This window comes from Astatotilapia calliptera, chromosome 16, assembly GCF_964374335.1.
Source record: "Astatotilapia calliptera chromosome 16, fAstCal68.1, whole genome shotgun sequence".
Lineage (NCBI taxonomy): Eukaryota > Metazoa > Chordata > Actinopteri > Cichliformes > Cichlidae > Astatotilapia > Astatotilapia calliptera.
This window is the reverse complement of record NC_137437.1, coordinates 21,987,626-22,009,984: the sequence shown is the minus strand read 5'-3', so window position 1 is coordinate 22,009,984 and position 22,359 is coordinate 21,987,626. Positions and strand designations below refer to the sequence as shown.

Sequence of the window (22,359 nt, the reverse complement as noted above, 5' to 3'; positions counted from 1 at the left end):
TCACTGATGGCAAGAAACCACAGGGGGCAATAGTTATGTTAGCATAGCACAAAGCACCGCCACACTTGATCGGGTTAGTGGCGCTGGTTAATTACAGAGTTAAGGTAAATGCACGTTTCCTGGTTAAACAAACAAAGATAAACAAGCCAAAAAACCACAGTAAAAATAATAAACGAAGTCTTTGACTTTGATTTATTGATGGAAACTGCAACGTGACGTCTAGCAAACAACATATAAATAACTTAAAGTCCATCTTAAATGCATTCCCATGAAATTTTTAGTGCTGCTGTAATATAAGCCACTACCTGTCATGAATCCCAAATAACCTTGGCTCTATCCTCTTAGTTCATCCCAGTGTGCCTCATTCCTTATTACTGGCCTGACAAGGAAATGTTTACCCATCCGACAAGAGACAAGCCATTTCATAGTCAGAAAAAGCAATTTCACCTGACTGGAGTAGCACACTATGTCCCCATATCCTTGCTGGCAATAATTTTGTTGTCATTTTGTGTGCTGTGGTCATATCATTGAAGTGACAGTGCTGGGCATTAGGTAAAGTCCCTAAGCTGGTGCTCACTTTCAGGCTTTTTCTCTCCTTGTCATTCACATTGATTGGATTAGACCCAGGTGGCAAGCAGATTCTTTTGGCACAACAATAAAAAAAATGGTGATGTAGTGGCTGAAAAACACACAGATATTGTTTTTTTATTTTGCTGAAATTAATATTGTTATGTGGAAAACATATGCTCTTTAGAATTAAATGGATATATACTTCTTCTTCTTCTTCTTCTTCTTTTTTTAAAATTTTTTTTTCATTGTATTGAAGGCAGTTTGTGTTTGAGGGTTTTTTTTGTCTTTGATTTATTTTATATGGGTGATATAATACAGATACAGCCGTTATAATATTATTTGAAAATTGAAAAGGCATAACTGCTGTTCACACTAGATTATGCTCAGCTGGTCAATGGAGGGTGTGTACAAGGCAGGGAGCCGAGATCCTAACCTGCTCTACATCTCCCTGAGGGACAATGCTGGCTATGGGCATGACAAATCAGCCCCCTCCTCTTTGGTTATGTCCACTAGCTAGCTGAGCCAATAAATAGATGACTTAATCTGATAAACAGGCAGTGCATTACCTAGGGAAACACAGAGTTGCTGCATGGGTGATTCAACAATTGGCTTGTTGAGGGGGGGAAGGAAGCCCACTTTGCTTATTAAAGATCAGCGATGGAAGTGAACCATAATCCTGTAATGAGTAGAGCAGAGAGTGGCCTCTTTTCCTTGGGCACAGGCAAGCCCGTGCTTGCATGTTTCACAGGAATAGATTGTTGGAACCAGTAGCCTTTCTGTAATGACCCCTCTTGTTAGCTTCAGAAATTCATAGCTCTTCATTAGAGATACAAACTGGTGGCTGTGTTCACCAATGCAATGGACCTTTATTGGTCTTCCCTTTAGCTTCCACACAACACTGCAGTGTAACTAAACCAGAAGTTACTCAGTGAAGTAGAAATGATCAACTGAGGCAGTTAGTGATATTGTAATGGGTTTCTTGATAGTTAGTGGTGTTTCTTATCATCTATGAGAATCACCTGGTAATAATAATGCGATTAAACGGAAGTGTAAAAGTTGCCAGTGTTGAATCGATGCCTTTCGGACAGAGGATAACCTTCACAATGACACACCGTGGCTCTGGTGAACAGTGAAGTGGAAAGTTTGAAATTCAGGACAATTTACAAAGGCCTCGCAATCATAGGAAATGTATATGCGAGGAAATGTATATCAAACCACTCCCTTTGAACAGTGCTAGTGTTAACTTGGTAATAACCTTGTTAGTAAGTTAAGCTGGGAGCCATGCTGCAGCTGCTCTCTTTGCACCGGGGACTGAGCCACTGTAACTTGCGGCTATCCTAACACTTAGTTCCATCTTCTCAATCAGGACTGATTTATTTTACTGCGCCGGGGGGCTTGGTGCATTTTCGAAGTGGTCTGATTAACAATCATTTCTATTTTAGAGTTTATTTATTCTCCATCTGCTGTCGATATTCTCAAACTTACTGTCAGTTATCTCAGAGACCTGCACCCTCCTGAGATCAAATTTATTCTGTCTTTAAATATATTTCCCGAGTAATTAGATTTTACAACTCGGACTTAATGTTTTTCCCATCTCCTTCTTACGCTTGCTTTCTCAAACGGACAAAAATTAAATTAACTAAACTGCATAATGCTAATTTCTACTCAAAACTCCGAGTCCTACTTTGTGTCTCTCTGGCAGTGAGCTGTGTTTGGCACAGCAGCCCCTGTTACCAGTGCACGGGTTCATAACTTTAGTGCATAAAATATTTACCAGGACTGGGACTCATAAACACATCTTCAGTGGGACGCCATGATTTCACGCTATATCACAAACATTTTAAGGCATCAGATGCACCGCCTGTCATGGACTGTCATTTTTGGCGTGTTAATAATATATCTTGGTTTCTTCGGCAGACATACTTTGGCACTCATGGCACATAAATAGGTAAATAACGTGGATAAAGGTAAATAACGCCGCTGTCGTCACAGCTGACAGCAAAAACAATCTTCATAACTATGATATATCTTTTTTCTATTTTTTTTTTTGGTTTGTTTTTTGTTTATTTCATATACTGCTAAAAAAGAGTCTGTCTCCATATGTTTTATTCAAATATAGGCCCATGTCACACTACAAACAAATCACTTTGCTCATAGCGCTCTTCTTATCGTCCTAATTAAGAGCTGTCTAATTAAATTACAGCCCTGAGTTAACCAATCGCAGTACTTGTTTCATTAGCAAAGCAGCGAGAGTGATGGAAAGAAAATCCTTCCTGATTGCTGGATGGTGTCAATTGGCTAATTTGCTGCCTTCCGTAACTCAAGTCATCTTAAGGCGTTTCGTAGTGTTAGATTAGGAAAGGCGTGTGCAAAAGCTTGTGATATAGGTTGAGCTAATAGTAGCTTCCTATTGAGCTATGCAGGTCGAGAATTGCATCTCGCCGGCGAGTGATCTCTCCAAGAAATTTATGAATGTGGGCAGTGGCTTTTCGAGCTCCAATGGATCAGAGCTTTCGTTGCAGGACCATCCTATTATATCTGCAAGTGACAACCTGGAGAGAAGTTCACCTCTGAAAAAAAACTCCAGGGAGATGACGAATCAGTCAGAGGCAGACAATTTTCCCGACTCCAAGGACGCATCAGGGGACGTCCAGAGGGGCAAACTCTCTCCTGATCTTCACGGAGTCTCTGACATCCGTCATAATTTCGATGGATCTGCAGGAGAAAGGTGCATCTTTTCTCCATCTACCCAGCCGCAGTCAGTCTCAGCAGCTCCCAGTGCCATGTTCCCTTACCCGAGCCAGCATGGACCAGCGCACCCGGCTTTTTCTATTGGAAGTCCCAGCCGATACATGGCACATCATCCGGTCATAACCAATGGAGCTTACAACAGCCTTTTAACCAACACTTCTCCTCAAGGCTACCCGACAGCGGGTTACCCTTACGCGCAACAGTATGGACACACATACCAAGGAGGTGCTTTTTACCAGTTCTCCTCAGCGCAAGCAGGACTGGTTCCGGGGAAAGCGCAGGTGTATCTGTGCAACAGGGCCCTGTGGCTGAAGTTTCACAGACACCAAACAGAGATGATCATCACAAAGCAAGGACGGTAAGTACGCGCACTCGCTTTTTTTTTTTTAGAGGCATGCAACAATATTCGATAATTGTTTGCGTTACTGGAACATTTTTAGATCGAAGTTTAAATGGGCGCGTATTAAGATCATTTAAGATTATTTCCCTGAAAAAACTAAAAAATAATAAAAGCGATAATGAACTTTGTATAACACCAAGGCAAGCTCATTAATAACAAACAAAGAAATAAAACAAAAACTAAATAAAGACGCAAAATGAAAAACTAGAAAAAAATAGAGACATTTTCTAAGCCTGTGTTTCTTTTTTCCCCGCAGACGAATGTTTCCATTTTTAAGCTTCAACATTTCTGGCCTTGACCCAACTGCCCACTACAATATATTTGTGGATGTAATACTCGCCGATCCAAATCACTGGCGATTTCAAGGAGGAAAGTGGGTGCCTTGTGGAAAAGCAGACACGAATGTCATAGGTATTACATCTGCGCTTTGTAACGATTACATTTACTCGACAGTTTGATTTTGAGAACATGGTAAAAAAAAAAAGTGTTTTGTTTTTATACCTATAACTAAAATATGTGGTAAAAATTGTGAATGAAAATTTGTGAGGAATTTGTTTCTAAATAGTGATATATATTTTTACTTCTTTTCTTTGCCTATTTTTTCTTCTTCTTTTCAATAGGCAATAGAGTTTACATGCACCCGGATTCGCCAAATACCGGTGCGCACTGGATGCGTCAAGAAATATCATTTGGAAAGCTAAAGCTCACAAACAACAAAGGTGCCTCCAACAACACGGGGCAGGTAACAATGTGATAAGAAATGTCTGAATGATATAAATATATATTTAAATGTAATACGAGCTGGAAACTGAAATGTTTATTTTTTCCTTTTTATTCATCTCCTGATTATTATTTTTAGATGTGTCGTATTGCTTTCTCTGTGTCATTTAATTCGAAACAATAGTCGCGTGTGTCATTATAATAAACACGAAATATGAATACACAATTGTGCTAAATTAGTTTATTTTTCTTCTCAAATCATCTTTCCAAACTTTGAAATTCAAAGTCTGACAAACGTCTTTAATTGGATCTCCAGATGGTGGTTCTTCAGTCTCTCCACAAGTACCAGCCCAGGCTCCATGTGGTGGAAGTAAACGAGGATGGGACAGAAGACACCAACCAGCCAGGAAGAGTCCAGACTTTCACCTTCTCAGAAACGCAATTCATCGCTGTCACAGCTTACCAGAATACCGATGTAAGACCACTTAATATCTGACACAACACTGGAAATGTCACCAGACACCAATAGCACAGCAGCATTTATACTTTGAACATTAGCCTGTTGAAAGACGATTCAAAATATCGGGAATTCTACAATATATATATATATACTTAAAAAACAAAGCAGAACAATAAAGTTTTAATACGAATACAATTTTTTAACCTAAATCTTAAAGCAAGACGCACACTGGGATTAATCATTTCCTGTTGACAAACACATTTTCGCGTAAAAACAAAGAACAAAATTAAACGAATTGTTATTATTATTTGCATTTATGCTGCACTGCGCTAAACGTCTGGAACACACCTTATGGATCCTTCTATGCATTTTCCCCCACAGATTACGCAACTGAAAATTGACCACAATCCGTTCGCTAAAGGATTTCGGGACAACTATGACACGTAAGATCGTCTCTCTTTCTCTCTTTTTCCTTCCTTCAAAATATTTTCTTTGTATTTGGTTGTAATTTGTGTGTGTGTGTGTGTGTGTGTGTGTGTGTGTGTGTGTGTGTGTGTGTGTGTGTGTGTGTATCTTTTTATGCTTCTGTAGTTTTAATTAGAAACTATAATAGCCACTTAGCTTGGGTTTTTTTCTTTGCAAAAATTTAATTTATGTATTGATAAATCTGTTGAAAATTCGTTGTATTGCTTTTGAAGTTGGAAGGAGTTCGCATGATAAATAAAATATGTACTTTTACAGGGAAAATTAATTGAACATTGGATTAATAATAACATTTCTGACTGCAAATGAAGCAATGCGCTTTTCTTTTATCATAACACACACCATAACACACACATATGCACTTGTTTGCGTGTAATAAATGTGCGCAATTGCGTCCAGAGCTCGTAACTGTACCGATTCACTGTATGTATGACAAGGTTCCTCCTTTATTTGATTCGAGCTTGTTTTTCATTGTAAATGAAAGGCGTACTAATGAGTGACGAGAAAATGAAAATCATACTCGAAACAAGGAAATAACTACACGATAACTGAGAAAGCAAGTCGGATCTATTTGACGACGTTTTCTTCGTACTGTGTAAGGCACCCGGCGTCTTTCGAGCTTGGATCTAGACTGGGATGGTTTTGCAGATGTTTTCGAACCCTGCAGTTATCTCACCTTCAGAAAGAATAGTAATGGAAAACAAACTTTCCTCATGTCTACTAAACTGCTACATTACTGAAACAGAGAGGCCCCGTTGACCTTAATTTGTTTAATGTTCTGAGAACAGACTACAACACACTGTTTAGTTTCTGAATTGCTTCTCTGTTTTTCTCTCCATCTTTTCAGTGTCTACACAGGCTGCGACATTGACCGCCTAACTCCATCACCGGGTGACTCTCCGCGTTCACAGATCGTGCCGGGTGCGAGATATGCCATGCCTAGCTCTTTCCTGCAGGACCAATTTGTCAGCACTTATGCCAAATCTCGCTTTCACCCTGGCGTGGGGACTGGGCCTGGCACGGAGCGCAGCGTCCCACTCGGCAACAGCTTGCTATCCCCGCAGCAAACCGAGGAGCCCAGTGTTGCCACCCCCCCGCAGCGATGGTTTGTCACCCCTGCCAACAACCGACTGGACTTTGCTGCCTCGGCATACGACGCCGCTGATTTTGCCGGTAACGCGGCCACCTTACTGTCCTACGCAGCGGCCGGAGTGAAGGCTCTTCCCCTGCCGACTGCAGGCTGCTCCAATCGGCCTCTTGGCTATTACGCAGACCCGTCTGGCTGGGGAGGACGCACGCCGCCGCAGTATTGTGGTGTAAATAGTAAATCCAGCTCGGTCTTTTCCTGCTGGCCTACTAACACCATCGGTGGCAGAACAGGCACTAGCTACCTGTCCGAGGAGGGAGACTCCATCACCACAGAGAGATCACCCATCGGCGGCTCGGAGGAGACCAAACCTAAAGACATGACGTCTGAGTCGAGCTGGATTGAGACGCCGTCCTCCATCAAATCCATCGATTCGAGCGATTCTGGTATCTTTGAACAGGCCAAGCGGAGAAGGATCTCACCTTCTGCAACACCGGTTTCAGAGACAGTGTCCCCGTTAAAGTCTGAGCTGCTGACACCGAGAGAGTGTGAGAAAAACTGCACAAAGGACATTGGTTATTACAGTTTCTATCCTCACAGTTAAAACGAAGCAAAGCCAATCTATCTATCTATCTATCTATCTATCTATCTATCTATCTATCTATCTATCTATCTATCTATCTATCTATCTATCTATCTATCTATCTATCTATCTATCTATCTATCTATCTATCTATCTATCTATCTATCTATCTATCTATCTATCTATCTATCTATCTATCTATCTATCTATCTATCTATCTATCTATCCATCCACAGGTTAATCAATAAAAAGTATAAAAGGACTGACATTCACAGTTAATGGCCAAAGTGTAAATTCTTCAACTACAGTTTTGCCATAATTCTGGCGCCTTGTTTCCACACTGTTACGTCAGAAAACACTGTAATTATGAATATAATGTACATAATACTGAACATTTTGGTGATAGTGACTGAATGTACACAGAACAGATAAATGATTCAAAAGTAGTTGTTTAAAAAAAAAGGAAAGCAGAGCCTCTTCTGTTAAGTAGCCTACACTGTTAGAATTAAAGATATTGAGCATCTGTACATAAATAATGTTCTTGTGTAGCATATACTGGCACAATAATCCCTGTCAGTGACAAAAAATGTGTATTTTGTACTTTATCAAAGCAGTAGGCTACCAGAGGTTTAAATGACGTTACCGATCACTGCTACATTCATAATACATGTGGTGAAAGAAATTATAAATGTTGATAATGTAGACTTAGGGTCTTTTATTTACGTATGTTTTATTTGTACTTAATTTAACCGGTCATTTTTTTTTCGTAGCCTCCATGCTATGCTGTTGTGAAATTCTTCGTATCTGCTGTAATGTGACTGAAACGTAATAAATGATGATATCATCAAGTCATGTTTTATTTGATCACATCCAGTTCAAACAGAATGCGTTTGAAACATACGAAAGGGTTTATTATAATCTGCTATTTTCCACAAAGGCGTCATGTGGATCATCTTTCCAGAATTTCAAAGCGCAGTGCACCGTGAAGTATCTCGTCGCTGAGAGGGCTTCAAACAGTCAAGGCAGTTCTCGAATATTTAAATCCCACTGTGATCAGCCAGAACCAGACCAGAACACCTCCAATTACATCAGGCTTTAGGTAGGCAGTCCTTCCCCTCATCGGCATTCCCTCCCCACGATGGAAGCCACAGGAAGCTTCCAAAGATATTTATTTTCAGATGGACATCGTGTCCTCTTCTGGATCCATTGATCGGCTCGGGATATGATGAGACTTTCACGGCACAAACTTTACAGCCAAGTAAAATTATAAAAAAAAGAATAATAAATTAAAATTAAATACAACGGAACAAAATGTGAGTCTTTGATTGGCGCTATAGACTTCATCGGTATTCATTTGTTTCGTTGGCCTATTCATTGTCTGACTCAACAGTAAGAGTTGTTCCTACAACATTTGGTTGGATTCGTTTTGCAGCATGTTTGCCAAAGATTGTAGAGTGAAAACTTTTGTTGTTTTTTGGTCATAGTTTCAAACACTGAAAAACTGTGAGGTTGACAAATTCTCTGTTTGGCACCCAAAGGAAATGACACGTTAAAAGAGTCTTGACTATATGTGAAAGTGTGCAGAGGAGCAGAAGACACCAAGAGAAAACAGAAGACAGGCAAACAGGCTTAATAATGAGGTAACATTTTTCTATTTATTGTTTTTTCAATAAACAATAAATAGCACATTTTTCGTTAAATTCCCGTGTAAATGACCCACCATGCTTAATCATGGGATTTTATTGGAATTATTAAACATTAATATCCATTTTTTCAAATTTATATAAGAACAGATACTAATTAAAACGGATGCTGAACAAACTCAGTGTGCACTTAATTGGAATTTGTCGTGTGAAGGAGACGCTCACAGCTGTCAATATGAGATGTGGCATTTAGCTCCTCATACTGTCAGCTATAGGCCTTCCCTGGGATAAACAGCAGATGGCGATAACTGAATACAGGTTTTATAATCAAACAACTCCTCCAATATGTGGTCCAGAGCTTTTAGGTCACCACAGAGGCAACAAAACCTGTAAGAAAACTCTCTCTTTTTTTCCTCTTCATTTTTTTTCATTAAAAAAAAAAAAGATTGATTCGTTATTTATGAGTTAAGTAAGGGCATCCTGTGAGTTTCCCCTGGATTCAACTACACGTGGATGGTGATCTACACCAGATGGTGGTGCTTTACTATTTTTTGTAGCAGTTAAAAGAACCCATGCTGTTCAAAAGACTCAAATGTTTTCTGCAAGCTCTGACAAACTTGACAAACAGTCTTGTAAACACTGGCCCCGAACACAAGCTGAAGAAAGTACAACAAAAATCACATGCAAACTGTATCTGTTGGCACTGGAGAAAACGCGCTCTCTGCGAAAGCCTGTTCATCTCCACATGTCGTCTACTTTAATACAAAGCAGCAGTTTTGTTTCTTTTAAATCATTTACTCTGTTGGAGGATGACCCACGGCTGAGATGACCCCGTCCTCTAAGAAGGGGTGGGGCATGATGGGTACTTTTATGCCAAAAAGCGATTTTCAGTATTTGCCAAAACGTGATTGCTTGGGTTTAAACTGCTGTAAATTACTTATTGGCTTAAATATGTAAAATATATGTGAAATGTATCCCTCATGAATGATATCAAGTCAGCTTGAGCCACAAACAATATTCTTCTTGCAGCAGAAAGTGCAAATATATATATATATATATATATATTTTTTTTTTGGCAAAGTGACTTTTACATATCCTTTATTTATCCAATTAAAATGTGTCATGGACATTACAAATGTCTTTTTTTAATTATTATATATATATATATTTTTTTTTTACAGTGATTTGGCCAGAAGGTAGCAGAAATTGAAACAAATATGACATATTAAAAAAGAAGATTTTTCAAGTGACCAAAAAGGACTGGATTGGTTCTAACAGTAACACAACAGCACAAGTAATTTCTTTATTTTACATCTAACTCCTCTGTATATCGTGTTCACTAAAGTCTATTCGCCTATATAAGTAAAACGAATATGAAAAAGCGGAGAAACATCGGAAATCCCTTTTTGGCACAACACCGGGCACAAAACCACAAGCCCCAATGGAAACTGTCGTGTATGTTTTTGTTGCTCTTCCACTTGTCCTAGCAGCATATGGACAAACATATTAAATTACAAAATAACATAATATCTTGTATTTATCAAGGTAGGACTTTGACCCGAGTGCCACCAATTTTAACAGACCTAAACAGACTCACAGCTTTTCCTTTTTCTTACGCACATTTCAGGATCCCCCAGAAGACACGTCTGCTTGTACGACGATCTCTCCGGCGAGAAGAAAAAGTAACTCTCAAAATGTTAAATATAAATGATCATCAACGTTATTTTAAATATTTAAATCAACTTGCGACTAGTTTCAGTGTGTAGGCCTAAATCAGTTTCATGCCCGTTTTTTGGTCTTAAGTAAGATATTGTGTAGCGCATGGGGGAGGGGGCCAGACAGAGCTCAGAGTTCTGCTGCAGCCTAAAAATGAAGCTATTCGTATTTATCCATAAAGTACTGGAAGCCACACTGAAACAGGAATATGTAGCCTAATAATTGGACATAAACTGGAAACAAACAGGAGGGAAACAGTTTGATATCTCCTGACAATTGGTGTCTTTCCTCTGTGCCTGAAAAAAAAAAGACAAAACATATTAAGAGTGACGCGTCCGCGTCAGCTGGCAGAGATGCGCGTGGTTTTTATGAACAGGCAGCGCGTCAGAGAAGCGCTAATCATCAGCGAGCTGCAGAGCGGCGATGATATAAACATGTGATAGTAGCTCAGTTACCGCTACACCTGACAGGATTACACGCACCGGAGGTCTCTGCTCCGTCTCTCTGATACGCTGCTCTGCTGAGAGAGGAACATGGATACTGCGGATCAGGGTGCTCAGATAGAGCCGCTGCTGCCATCGGTAAACAGAAACTGATGTCTTGGGACAAATATTTACTAATGTACATTAATATTTCAGGACTAGTGTCAAGTTTAGTGCGTGTACTGCGTGGAGTACTGGTAAAAAAGATGTTGCTAAAAGAGGCAGGAAAAAAAAAGAAATCGGGAAGCAGATTCAAAACGTTTGGCTCTCAGATGGTTAAATAATTAAGTTAACTGTGGAGTTTTGAGGAGCTGTGGTTCACCTGCAGGGATCTACTGAAAGCACGCTGCCACTCCAATCAAGAGGAATGGCAGTATGTCAGCTCGTAATATTTTATTGAATCCATCCTTTTAGTGAGCCAAAATGTAACTTCATCTCCAGAGGCATGATGGTAAAATTTCTGAATTGAAACAGACATTGGGAGGCTTTCATTGCTACTCCTTTAAATTTCAGTATGATGCTGTGTTAATTCAGTGATGCTGTAACATGCTATAACATTTTGCAAATGTAAGGTAAATCCCTGCTGTGACAGCTGTGTTGCTATTAATACATCATAATTCTGACAGAAGTGACTTTTTATCATCATATTATGTAAATATATTATAACTTTCATCTTGTTAATGTAAAATCAGGCATAGCTACAAGTTGCACTAATAAAAGCAGGTAGTCTTCACACATTCAAATTCTGCTTGAGCATGTCATTTGGAGAAGTCATCTCATAGAGGATGTTCACAGAGGGAGGAGGACCCGTGTTCATTGGTCTCGTCCGATCGTTTTAGTGGAGATTTGTTGTCATTATCTGCTGGCTGTTATTATGAAAACAGATTTTTCCATTTCTCTGAATGCTGGGAGTTGCGACCCTCTAATACGACTTTTAGAGCCAAATATAGATTTGGCTTTGAAACGTAAGGTCACAACCTCACCTTAAAAGTCACTCAGCAGTTAAGAATTGAACAGAACTCAGTGAGTTTTAAGAATTTAAGGACTGAGTTGAGCTTTTGGAAATGTTCAACTTTAAAAATTTGATTTAGTGTTTTATTAAATAAACTTTATTTGCAACTTTATGTCTTTTCAGGCCAGTTCTCCCATTGGATCCTCAGTTGGGCGAAGAAGTCTGGTGAGTTGTTCCTTGGGTTTTACACCTTAGATGGATGCCGTTAGGGTGAACTTGCCAATAAAAATGACCGTGGCTCAGGGGGTTAGGAAGCGTATCTGTAACTGGAAGGTCGCCGGTTTGATCCCCGGGCTCTCTGTCCTGGTCGTTGAGTTCTTGGGCAAGATACTTTACCCTACTGCGTACTGGTGTTGGCCAGAGGGGCCGATGGCACGATATGTCAGTCTGCCCCAGGGCAGCTGTGGCTACAACCGTAGCGTGGCTACAACCGTAGCTTGCCTCCAAGCTCCACCAGTGTGTCAATGCGAGAGTGAATGAATAGTGGCATTGTAAAGCGCTTTGGGTGCCTTGAAAAGCGCTATATAAATCCAATCCATTATTATTAAAAGTTACATTGATTATCATTTGCATTTGATTATCACTATATCATAAGTGAAAGAAGATAACAGGTTCATTCTTGGATCAGCAGAACACTCCAAGAGGATTGAGTGTAACACAATGACCTTGTGGTTTTACTTTATATACATACAAAGCAGAGAGGAGACACTATATAAACCAAGGTTTATCTGCTGTGCAGCATTGATGATGTCACAGCGATAATCTCATGATGACAGAGTGGCGGCACTGTCGATAGATGCTCGATCACAAATTACAGTTGTTTGACACAGCAGAAGGGCATCAGCATTTATCAGACATGGTGTGAAGCTGGGCAGCAGGAGCTCAGCTTCTACACTGTCTTTCATTCAGTCACTACTGATTAAATAGCAGAGGACACTAAGGGAGAGCTCATGCAGTCTGAAAACGAACAGGCACCTTGGTTTTTCAACAATCAGGTAGGCTACAGCTCATGACGCCAGGCATTTATGTTGATGATGTGAACTGTTTTATTGATGTGAAGTTTCTCTCTGCTGAAAACCCAAGTTTGCTGCAGAGATTTTTCAGTGTGTCCAGAATCAGTGGAAAAGCCCGATTAAAAACTGGCAAGTGCAACATTTTTTGCAGCTGGGGGATGGATGCAGACCTAAAGTCTGCCAAAAATAAGGGGTCAGAGCTGCAAAACACCTTACGTAGCAGCTCTGGTTAAAAAGTGATTTGGCGCTAATGTGTCCTCTTACAGGATGTTGAAGTTCGAAGCAGAAACATTTAAGGATTACAGTACATTTTGTGCCACATGAAAGCCTGTGCGGTTAATGATATCGCTGCCACTGATGGATTCAAAATTGCCACAGCCATCTGTAGGGATCAGATCCAAGTATGTGCCACATCCTGTGATATCACTTCAGCTGTGTGGTGTGCCAGCAGCCTTTAACATGATTTTACTGGGTGGATGCTGATCATTAGTCTTGAAAGTAGCTGTCTTTGTGAGTGCATTGGGTGTGGTTTCTGGAAAGTAATCAGACTACTATACAACATTGTAACTATTTTTGTTTTTTTAATATTTGCATCTGTTCTTAAGAGCTAAATGCTTCAGGTGTAAAATGTGCTTATAGGAACCAGTCAGTTTATAACTGAAATTGAAGTGATAACAATAGTAATAATATGAATAATAACCTTTAGTTATATAGGACTTTTTAACCTTATTTTACAAGGTGCTTCACATAAGAAACAAAGCAAGCTCAAATAGCCACCTTTAAAACTTCAGATTGTCACATTGACATAGTATTTATTGATCAGATCTTTTTCTCATGTGAGCCCAGCTTCCTTAAAAGGTGACAACAGTATATCAGTGGTTTTTGTGTTTATAGTTTAGCACCCTTTTTAGTCAGTAAACCCATACAAACCACACAAAATAGAGGTTATAGACACATCATAGTGCACTGCTTCAGTGTATACAACATTCCTACAATGAATAACATATATTGCCATTTATCATTAACATGATGCACATTAATACCATCTCACAGACTAATGTGGCTGGTGTTTTAGTAATAAATGCCGGCTTTTAATCTGAGCAGGATGTTGATCCGTAGCTGTGCATTTGTAGACAGATTAACAGCATCAGCCTCGTGGCTTGGCATGCCCATGTGGCTCTGCAGCTGTAAACAGCAGTGCCCTTCATTATCGTAATGCTCTGACGGTCTACTGGAGGTTAAGATGGCTCACGGAAAAAGCTGGTATTAAGCTATCAAGACAAAAATATTGACTGTGTTAATATTGGTGGGTTTTTTTTAAATCAAGAGATTCAAAGCATGTAAAGGAGTTTCAATCTTTTGGTCAATACTGTGACAGGACTAAGAAACACCAACGTAGCAAAGTGCCTACTTCTGATAAGTCAGCATATTTAAATATCAGACCCATGAATGGCAGTGAAATTGTTGCATTCCTCATTATTTTATGTATAAATGTATTTTTTTTAGTGCTTCAATCAAAAAAATTGCTTTAAAGAAATCTGTCTATTTAGATTTTAGTTTAATGTGTCTAAGCCCACTGAATGAATAACCTGCAAAAAACCTTTGTGCTAAACTTTGGCCTTTATGCTTATAAACACAATAATTATTGAGTTTTTAGGGTGTTGTAGACTTCTGTTACCTGTTACATGGCTCTATTGATTCTGGTATTTTTTGTTAAGATACCCATTCTTGTTGTAGTTTCTGGATGAACGAGTTTGAGAAATGTAACAATCTTTTAAGTGCAAATTCATTTTTTTAAGATTCATTATAATACTTCACAGATTTGTGCATGTATTTAGTTTATTTGGCACATTGACACATGTCAGGAAATATGTGTACTGCCAACTTCCTGTACAAATCTGCATGAAGCACAGGGACAGAAATACCGTTTTATCTCTCCACCCACCATGAAGCTGGAGTGAGCGGGCTTTGTGTTTTGTTGTAGTCAGTGACCTCAGCCTACTCTACATCAAACTTGCCCTTTCTGTCCTGCGCCTTGTTTATGTTGTACCGTGGTTATGCATCCATCAGATGAGCACACAGAGTTCAGCTGTAAGTGCTCATGCTGTTGGTGTTCATCTGTGTAATCCTTCAAAGCTTAGAATTTTTTTATAAATCCAAATTCAAATAATATTTTTTAAAGAAAAGGTAAAAGCACTGGGTTTCTATCTGTTCTCATATGACAAATAATGATTTTTGAAGGTTTTCTGAATCCCTTTTACCACCTCCTCACTTCCATTATCTTTCACAAGTATTACATAAGCTTTCACACCACAGACTGCCGGTTTTCTCTGAGATCTGAATCTAATCATCTAAATCCATGTCCAGTATGAATGGTTTTAAACCTGCAGGTTAATAAGACAGGAGGATGTAGGAAATGCTCAGTCTTGAAAGGGTCTTAATATGCTATTTTGTGTTTTCTTTCATAATTTTAATATTTAAATTGTTGCTAAGGTTTTTGCTCATATTAAAAGTTTGAAATAATAATGGATATTCAAGTAATCACAGTGAGGTAAATTCTTGGGTTTCAGACTCCTCTAAATGCTCAGTTGCACCATTTTCTGTTTACATTTAACTCTGTATGATGTCAGGAAGAGGCGATATTTCTTAAACAGTCATCTGAAGCACTCAGCTATGGCAGAAACATCCCCACCCATCTGCTGTTCAAGACTTAAATTTTCAAGTGGCAGCCAATTAAAAGAAAAGCCGGATTGAAGGGAAAGGTGAGGGAGAGTGTAGCTTGATTCAGAGGAGGAGGAACCGAGGGTCAACAGGGAACTATGTAAAGCTACTTTAGTAAGGTATAAGACTAAAAGTGTAATTGAGCATAATTTAATTTTTGAGCAGTCCTTAAGTTACCTAACTTCTTCATTTGTAATTGTTATTGCAGGACTCGGGGTTTTTAAACTTGTATCTACTCATAAAACTGTTCTTGCTGCAATAAAAAAACAAACAAACAAATATAATATCTTAACAAAGAGAGGGTAATTTATTTGGAATGTGCGAAGTATTGTTATAAGACATTGAACAACGGATAAACTATGAACTGTAATGTGCTTCGTTAACATAAACAACCAGTTAGGAGGAATGCTTACTTGATCAAATTAAATCAAACAGTGATTCTCCCTTTGAACTCAGTTCCAAGTCACCACAAAGGAGACATCTTGAACAAAAGTAAAACTTTCTTTGTGGGTGGGTAAATTATTGTTCGCATTGTGAGAAGCTTTCTGTTTGGACTAAGATCATACTCTTTCCTTTCCAAGATAAAAAAGTGCAATTAGTTTCCATGGCAGCTGCACCGTTCAGTTGGATAATGTGTTTGTTCATAATGTTCTGCAAGGGAGCACCAGGTCAACAAACATTTTATTTCATGCTATGTTGAGTCGGGATACGCCGGCATATTGCAGGATGATGTTTCTTCCAGTTGTTGGTGTAACACTGTATGAGTGTGCTTTAGAATGATGTTCATAATGCTGAATTTGTATTTGTGCATGCATTTGCGTGTCTAACAGAGAAATGACGATGAAGCGGTGGTGGACAGAGGAGGAACGCGGTCCGAGCAGAGAACCAACTTTGAGCAAGAAGATCTTGAAGGTACGTGGATGTACACAATGTGCTGGGAAATACCAAAAGTGTCAAAGAGTGAAAAGGCTTCTGCAGCTGAGACCGCCTACTCTGTCCTCCCAACTGCTGCTTTCCTCTTGACAGCTTTTTTACAGTTAAAAGATAAGAGCAGAGTGGGAGGCAGAAACTGTGCGTGAGCTGAGTTTGCATTAGAAATTTAACAATTGCCCAAAAACACGGACAATCGAAACAAAGACAAAAACTGTGGGATCTCTGGGCCACTAAAGGCCAGGAGCAAGCACTGTCTATATCTGCAGAAACAGATGATCAAAACGTTACAGATTCTCTTTTCTGTGAAAGTGAATTACAATTAGCAGGTTGGAGCTTAAAAATCTATTTTGTTTAGCACGTTATCACAGTTATTTTTGACATATATATATTGGTAAACGGGAGTATTCTCTTTTATTTGTGTGTTTTATGTTAAAACAGCACATACATACTTAATGTAGAAGTATTCTTTCAATATATAAATAATAGTAAAAATAATTACACTCTTTCTTTAAATATACATTTCTATGAAACCAAAGTGGAATATAAAATCAAAAATAAACTGAACTGAAAAACAGTTTGATGTTACTGTAAAGTGCTTCAGAACAACAATATTCATAACAGAATAGCTTAATTAATTACTTGTGTTTTTCATATATGTAGCATCTAGGAATAGCTTCAACAGTCATTCCAGAGCACACTGTATATACATGCAACCCTGTGTTGTTCTGCAGTGAACTGAGTGGGCTGACTCGAGTACAAACACAGACTCTCTCTATCTCTTTCTCTCCTCTACTGTCTCGCTCTCCATGATTGCTGTTTTATACTTCCACAAGGAGATACAACATTTACTGCATTTACACTTATTTTCAGTGTTTATGCCTGACAATTTTCAGAAACATTAAAAAAAGGAACCTAAGTAAAATTGGTACCTAACTCTGGGGGTGAACCAATGTTGTGTCTACACATAATAGACAACTTAGTAAAGAACCAGTTTGAAATAGTATCTTTAGGCATTTTGTCACAAAAACAAATCAGTTGTTTAAATTTCTTTAGCTGAATCTATAAAAAGTGCCAAAGATAACAAAGTTTGACATATAAAATAGTGTTTTTGTGCATGATTCCCCAAATACTATTAAAGCTATAAAACATAAAAAACTTGGCATATCTTGGGATAGTTTGCAGTGTTTCTTTAAAAAATCTGAAAAAACTGGAGAAATGGAAGACAACAGGGGGAGGCCTAAAAATGATCTAGAGCCGTATCTGAGAATCATGACCAAAAAATGCAGCAAAGACCGACAACAGACCTCAGAGACTGATCTGGCCTTTCAGTTGGTCCATTTAATGTTCAGAAGTGGTCTCACTGGAAGGGTATAGCTGTCAAGAATCCATTCTTAAGGAAGAGAAACAGGCAGAAAAGACCAAGGAATGTTAAATTACACAAGAATTGGTCTTAAAATCAGTGTAACAGGTCTTGTGAATTGAATTTTTGGTTCAAATCATCATTAGTATGTGCAGGGGAGGTCATAATAGGCATCTGTAAAACATGTTGAAGGCACTCTCAAAGTTTAGAGCTACATTTTCAGCCAGTTGAGTTGGGGATCTCGTTAAAAATACTGAAATTATAAATGTGGAAAAGTGCTGTCAAAGTTTGCAGACTTTGATCCACCATGCAGCAACATCAGGAAAGCATCTGATTAACAGCATGAAAATGGTCTCAAACGCACTGCCAGTACAGTACAAGCATACCTGGACAGAAAAACACTGTGGAACACCATCAGTCATGGATTGGCCTCCCCAGAGCCTGAACCTCAATATTGCTGAAGCAGTGTAGGATCATCTTGACAGAGAACAGAACCAATGGCAATCAACATTGAAAGAAAAGCTTTGAAATGTCTGTTGAAATACTTCACACTTAAACACCTGGAAGAGTTCTGAGGTTATCTAACCAGTTGCTCTGTTAGATTAAAACAGAGAGGTGATCACGCTTTTGCAGCACAGCACTACATCTATGGAATAATCTACCACTACACTACACATCTGCACTGCTCAGACACATTTAAATCTTTTTAATTAATTAATTAATTAATTAATTAATTAATTAATTAATTAATTTTTTAGCATTTGTGACTTTATTGGATAGTGTAGCAGTGAAAATAGACAGAACACTGGGGAAAGACACACTACGAAGGGCCACGAGTCGGACATGACTCCCTGCGGCTGCACTCGGGACATATACAGTGGGATGCAAAAGTTTGGGCAAACTTGTTAATAGTCATTATTTTCCTGTATAAATCGTTGGTTGTTACAATAAAAATGTCAGTTAAATATATCATATAGGAGACACACACAGTGATATTTGAGAAGTGAAATGAAGTTTATTGGATTTACAGAAAGTGCGCAATAATTATTTAAACAAAATCAGGCACGGGCATAAATTTGGGCACTGTTGTCATTTTATTGATTCCAAAACCTTTAGAACTAATTATTGGAACTCAAATCGGCTTGGTAAGCTCAGTGACCCCCTGACCTACATACACAGGTGAATCCAATAATGAGAAAGAGTATTTAAGGGGGTCAATTGTAAGTTTCCCTGCTCTTTTAATTTTCTCTGAAGAGTAGCAACATGGGGGTTTCAAAACAACTCTCAAATGACCTGAAGACAAAGATTGTTCACCATCATGGTTTAGGGGAAGGATACAGAAAGCTGTCTCAGAGATGTAAGCTGTCTGTTTCCACAGTTAGGAACATATTGAGAAAATGGAAGACCACAGGCTCAGTTCAAGTTAAGGCTCGAAGTGACAGACCAAGAAAAATCTCGGATAGACAGAAGCGACGAATGGTGAGAACAGTCAGAGTCAACCCACAGACCAGCACCAAAGACCTACAACATCCTCTTGCAGCAGATGGAGTCACTGTGCATCGTTCAACCATTCGGCGCACTTTACACAGAGAGTGATGCAGAGGAAGCCTTTTCTCCGCCCACAGCACAAACAGAGTCGCTTGAGGTATGCTAAAGCACATTTGGACAAGCCAGCTTTATTCTGGAATAAGGTGCTGTGGACTGATGAAGCGAAAATTGAGTTATTTGGGCATAACAAGGGGCGTTATGCATGGAGGAAAAAGACCACAGCATTCCAAGAAAAACACCTGCTACCTACAGTAAAATATGGTGGTGGTTCTACACTGAACAAAAATATAAACGCAACACCTTTGTTACTGCTCCCATTCCCCATGGGATGGACGTAGAGACCTAAAATTCATTCCAGATACACAATATAACCATCCCTCCCAAACAGTGGTCACAAATCAGTCCAAATGTGTGGTAGTGGGCACATCTGCTATATTGAGATAATCCCACCTCACAGGTGTGCCACATCAGGATGCTGATCTGACATCATGAGTAGTGCACAGGTGTACCTCAGACTGCCCACAACAAAAGGCCACCCTGGAATGTGCAGTTTTTTGCGCTATCGGGGGTCTGGGGACCCAGAACCGGTCAGTATCTGGTGTGACCACCATTTGCCTCATGCAGTGCAACACATCGTCGCATGGAGTCTATCAGATTGTCAATTGTGGCCTGTGGAATGTTGGTCCACTCCACTTCAATGGCTGTGCGAGGTTGTTGGATATTCGTGGGAACTGGTACACGCTGTCGTATACGCCGGTCAAGCACATCCCGAACATGCTCAATGGGTGACATGTCCGGTGAGTGTGCTGGCCATGCAAGAACTGGGACTCAGCTGCCATCTGCCCTGAACAATGTGAACCATGATTCATCCGTGAAGCGCACACCTCTCCAACGTGCCAGACGCCATCGAAGTCTGTTACGGCGACGAGCTGGAGTCAGGTCAAGACCCCGATGAGGACGACGGGCATGCAGTTGAGCGTCCCTGAGACGGTTTCTGACAGTTTGTGCAGAAATTGTTTGGTTGTGCAAACCAATTGTTCCAGCAGCTGTCTGGGTGGCTGGTCTCAGACGATCTTGGAGGTGAACCTGCTGGATGTGGAGGTCCTGGGCTGGTGTGGTTACACGAGGTCTGCGGTTGTGAGGCCGGTTGGATGTGCTGCCATATTCTCTGAAACGCCTGTGGAGACGGCTTATGGTTGAGAAATGAACATTCAATGCACGGGCGACAGATCTGGTTGACATTCCTGCTGTCAGCATGCCAATTGCACGCTCCCTCATTGCTTGTGGCATCTGTGGCATTTTGCTGTGAGACAAAACTGCACATTCCAGGGTGGCCTTTTGTTGTGGGCAGTCTGAGGTACACCTGTGCACTACTCATGATGTCAGATCAGCATCCTGATGTGGCACACCTGTGAGGTGGGATGGATTATCTCAATATAGCAGATGTGCCCACTACCACACATTTGGACTGATTTGTGACCACTGTTTGGGAGGGATGGTTATATTGTGTATCTGGAATGAATTTTAGGTCTCTACGTCCATCCCATGGGGAATGGGAGCAAAAACAAAAGTGTTGCGTTTATATTTTTGTTCAGTGTATATGCTGTGGGGCTGTGTGGCCAGTGCAGGGACTGGGAATCTTGTCAAAGTTGAGGGACACATGGATTCCACTCAGTATCAGCAGATTCTGGAGACCAATGTCCAGGAATCAGTGACAAAGCTGAAGCTGCGCTGGGTCTGGATCTTTCAACAAGACAACGCCCCGAAACACTGCTCAAAATCCACTAAGGCATTCATGCAGAGGAACAAGTTCAACGTTCTGGAATGGCCATCTCAGTCCCCAGACCTGAATATTACTGAAGATCTGTGGTGTGAGTTAAAGAGAGCTGTCCATGCTCGGAAGCCATCCAACCTGAATGAACCGGAGATGTTTTGTAAATAAGAAAGGTCCAAAATACCTTCAACCACAATCCAGACTCTCATTGGAACCTACAGGAAGCGTTTAGAGGCTGTAATTTCTGCAAAAGGCGGATCTACCAAATATTTCTTTTTTTGTGGTGCCCAAATTTATGCACCTGCCTGATTTTGTTTAAATAATTATTGCACACTTTCTGTAAATCCAATAAACTTAGTTTCACTTCTCAAATATCACTGTGTGTGTCTCCTATATGATATATTTAATGGACATTTTTTAATGTAACAACCAACAATTTATACAGGAAAATAATGACTATTAACAAGGTTGCCCAAACTTTTGCATCCCACTGTAGCATGCAACCTGCTCACCCACTGAACTAAACTGGCACCCACATGTAAATCTTATTATTATTTTAATTTATTATCTTTTGTATATATTGGATTTCACCAACTTAAAAAAAAGTGCTATATAAATACATTTGACCTACAGGTAGCCTGATGAACGATTCCTGAAGACTATTTAAATAAAATACAACAAAGGTGGCTGTAAAATGATTGAACTTCAAGCTTGTTAGAAACAAAATTCTGTTTTTGTTTTATATACTGTCCATTTATGGTTACATGGTACAATTTTCACAGCAAACTATAAAGAAAAGAGGTGTAGCTGTAAGCAGGACGGTACATATACTGTACAGTACAATCATTGGATTACTTTGAAATGTACTGTTGTAATTTTATCGCAAAATAAATAATGCAATATATTGCACCGTATGCTAAAATGGACCAGGTCACAATATTTATAGTCATCTATATTTATCAGTGGAATTAATATGCATTTTACGTACTAGAGTATTACAAATCCACCAACCAAAAAAACTTTTCCATTAATTTATTACAGTTTTATTGTTTTGTTTTTTAAAATGGTCATTATTATTATTATTATTATTATTATTATTATTA

At 39.4% G+C, this 22,359-nt stretch overlaps 2 protein-coding genes across 3 annotated transcripts in view; both read left to right on the top strand.

Annotated features, from left to right (window-relative positions):
• Positions 1-20: 20 nt before the first annotated feature.
• On the top strand, positions 21-7,902 carry tbr1b (T-box brain transcription factor 1b). The gene is made up of 6 exons (XM_026144917.2): positions 21-3,679; positions 3,978-4,132; positions 4,342-4,463; positions 4,758-4,916; positions 5,283-5,344; positions 6,232-7,902. The coding sequence occupies exons 1-6, from the start codon at positions 2,988-2,990 to the stop codon at positions 7,073-7,075; spliced, it is 2,034 nt and encodes a 677-aa protein (XP_026000702.1). The 5' UTR covers positions 21-2,987; the 3' UTR covers positions 7,076-7,902.
• A 2,904-nt stretch (positions 7,903-10,806) lies between these two features.
• The window catches only part of slc4a10b (solute carrier family 4 member 10b), a 33,516-nt gene continuing 21,963 nt past the window's right edge, over positions 10,807-22,359 (top strand). Inside the window, exons 1-3 of one of the 2 annotated variants that reach the window (XM_026144993.2) lie at positions 10,807-10,994; positions 12,031-12,072; positions 16,472-16,553. In XM_026144993.2, the coding sequence (XP_026000778.2) occupies positions 10,947-10,994; positions 12,031-12,072; positions 16,472-16,553 (172 nt within the window). In that variant the 5' untranslated portion in view covers positions 10,807-10,946. Of the gene's footprint in view, positions 10,995-12,030; positions 12,073-12,733; positions 12,903-16,471; positions 16,554-22,359 lie in introns of those variants that run through there. The other variant, XM_080291103.1, reaches the window with a different exon arrangement.

Coding starts and splice junctions, on each gene's coding strand:
- tbr1b (XM_026144917.2), top strand. CDS start 2,988: ATGCAGGTCGAGAATTGCATCTCGCCGGCGAGTGATCTCTCCAAGAAA. Junction 4,133..4,341: donor AGCAGACACGAATGTCATAG/GTATTACATCTG, acceptor TCTTTTCAATAG/GCAATAGAGTTTACATGCAC. Junction 4,917..5,282: donor CAGCTTACCAGAATACCGAT/GTAAGACCACTT, acceptor TTTCCCCCACAG/ATTACGCAACTGAAAATTGA.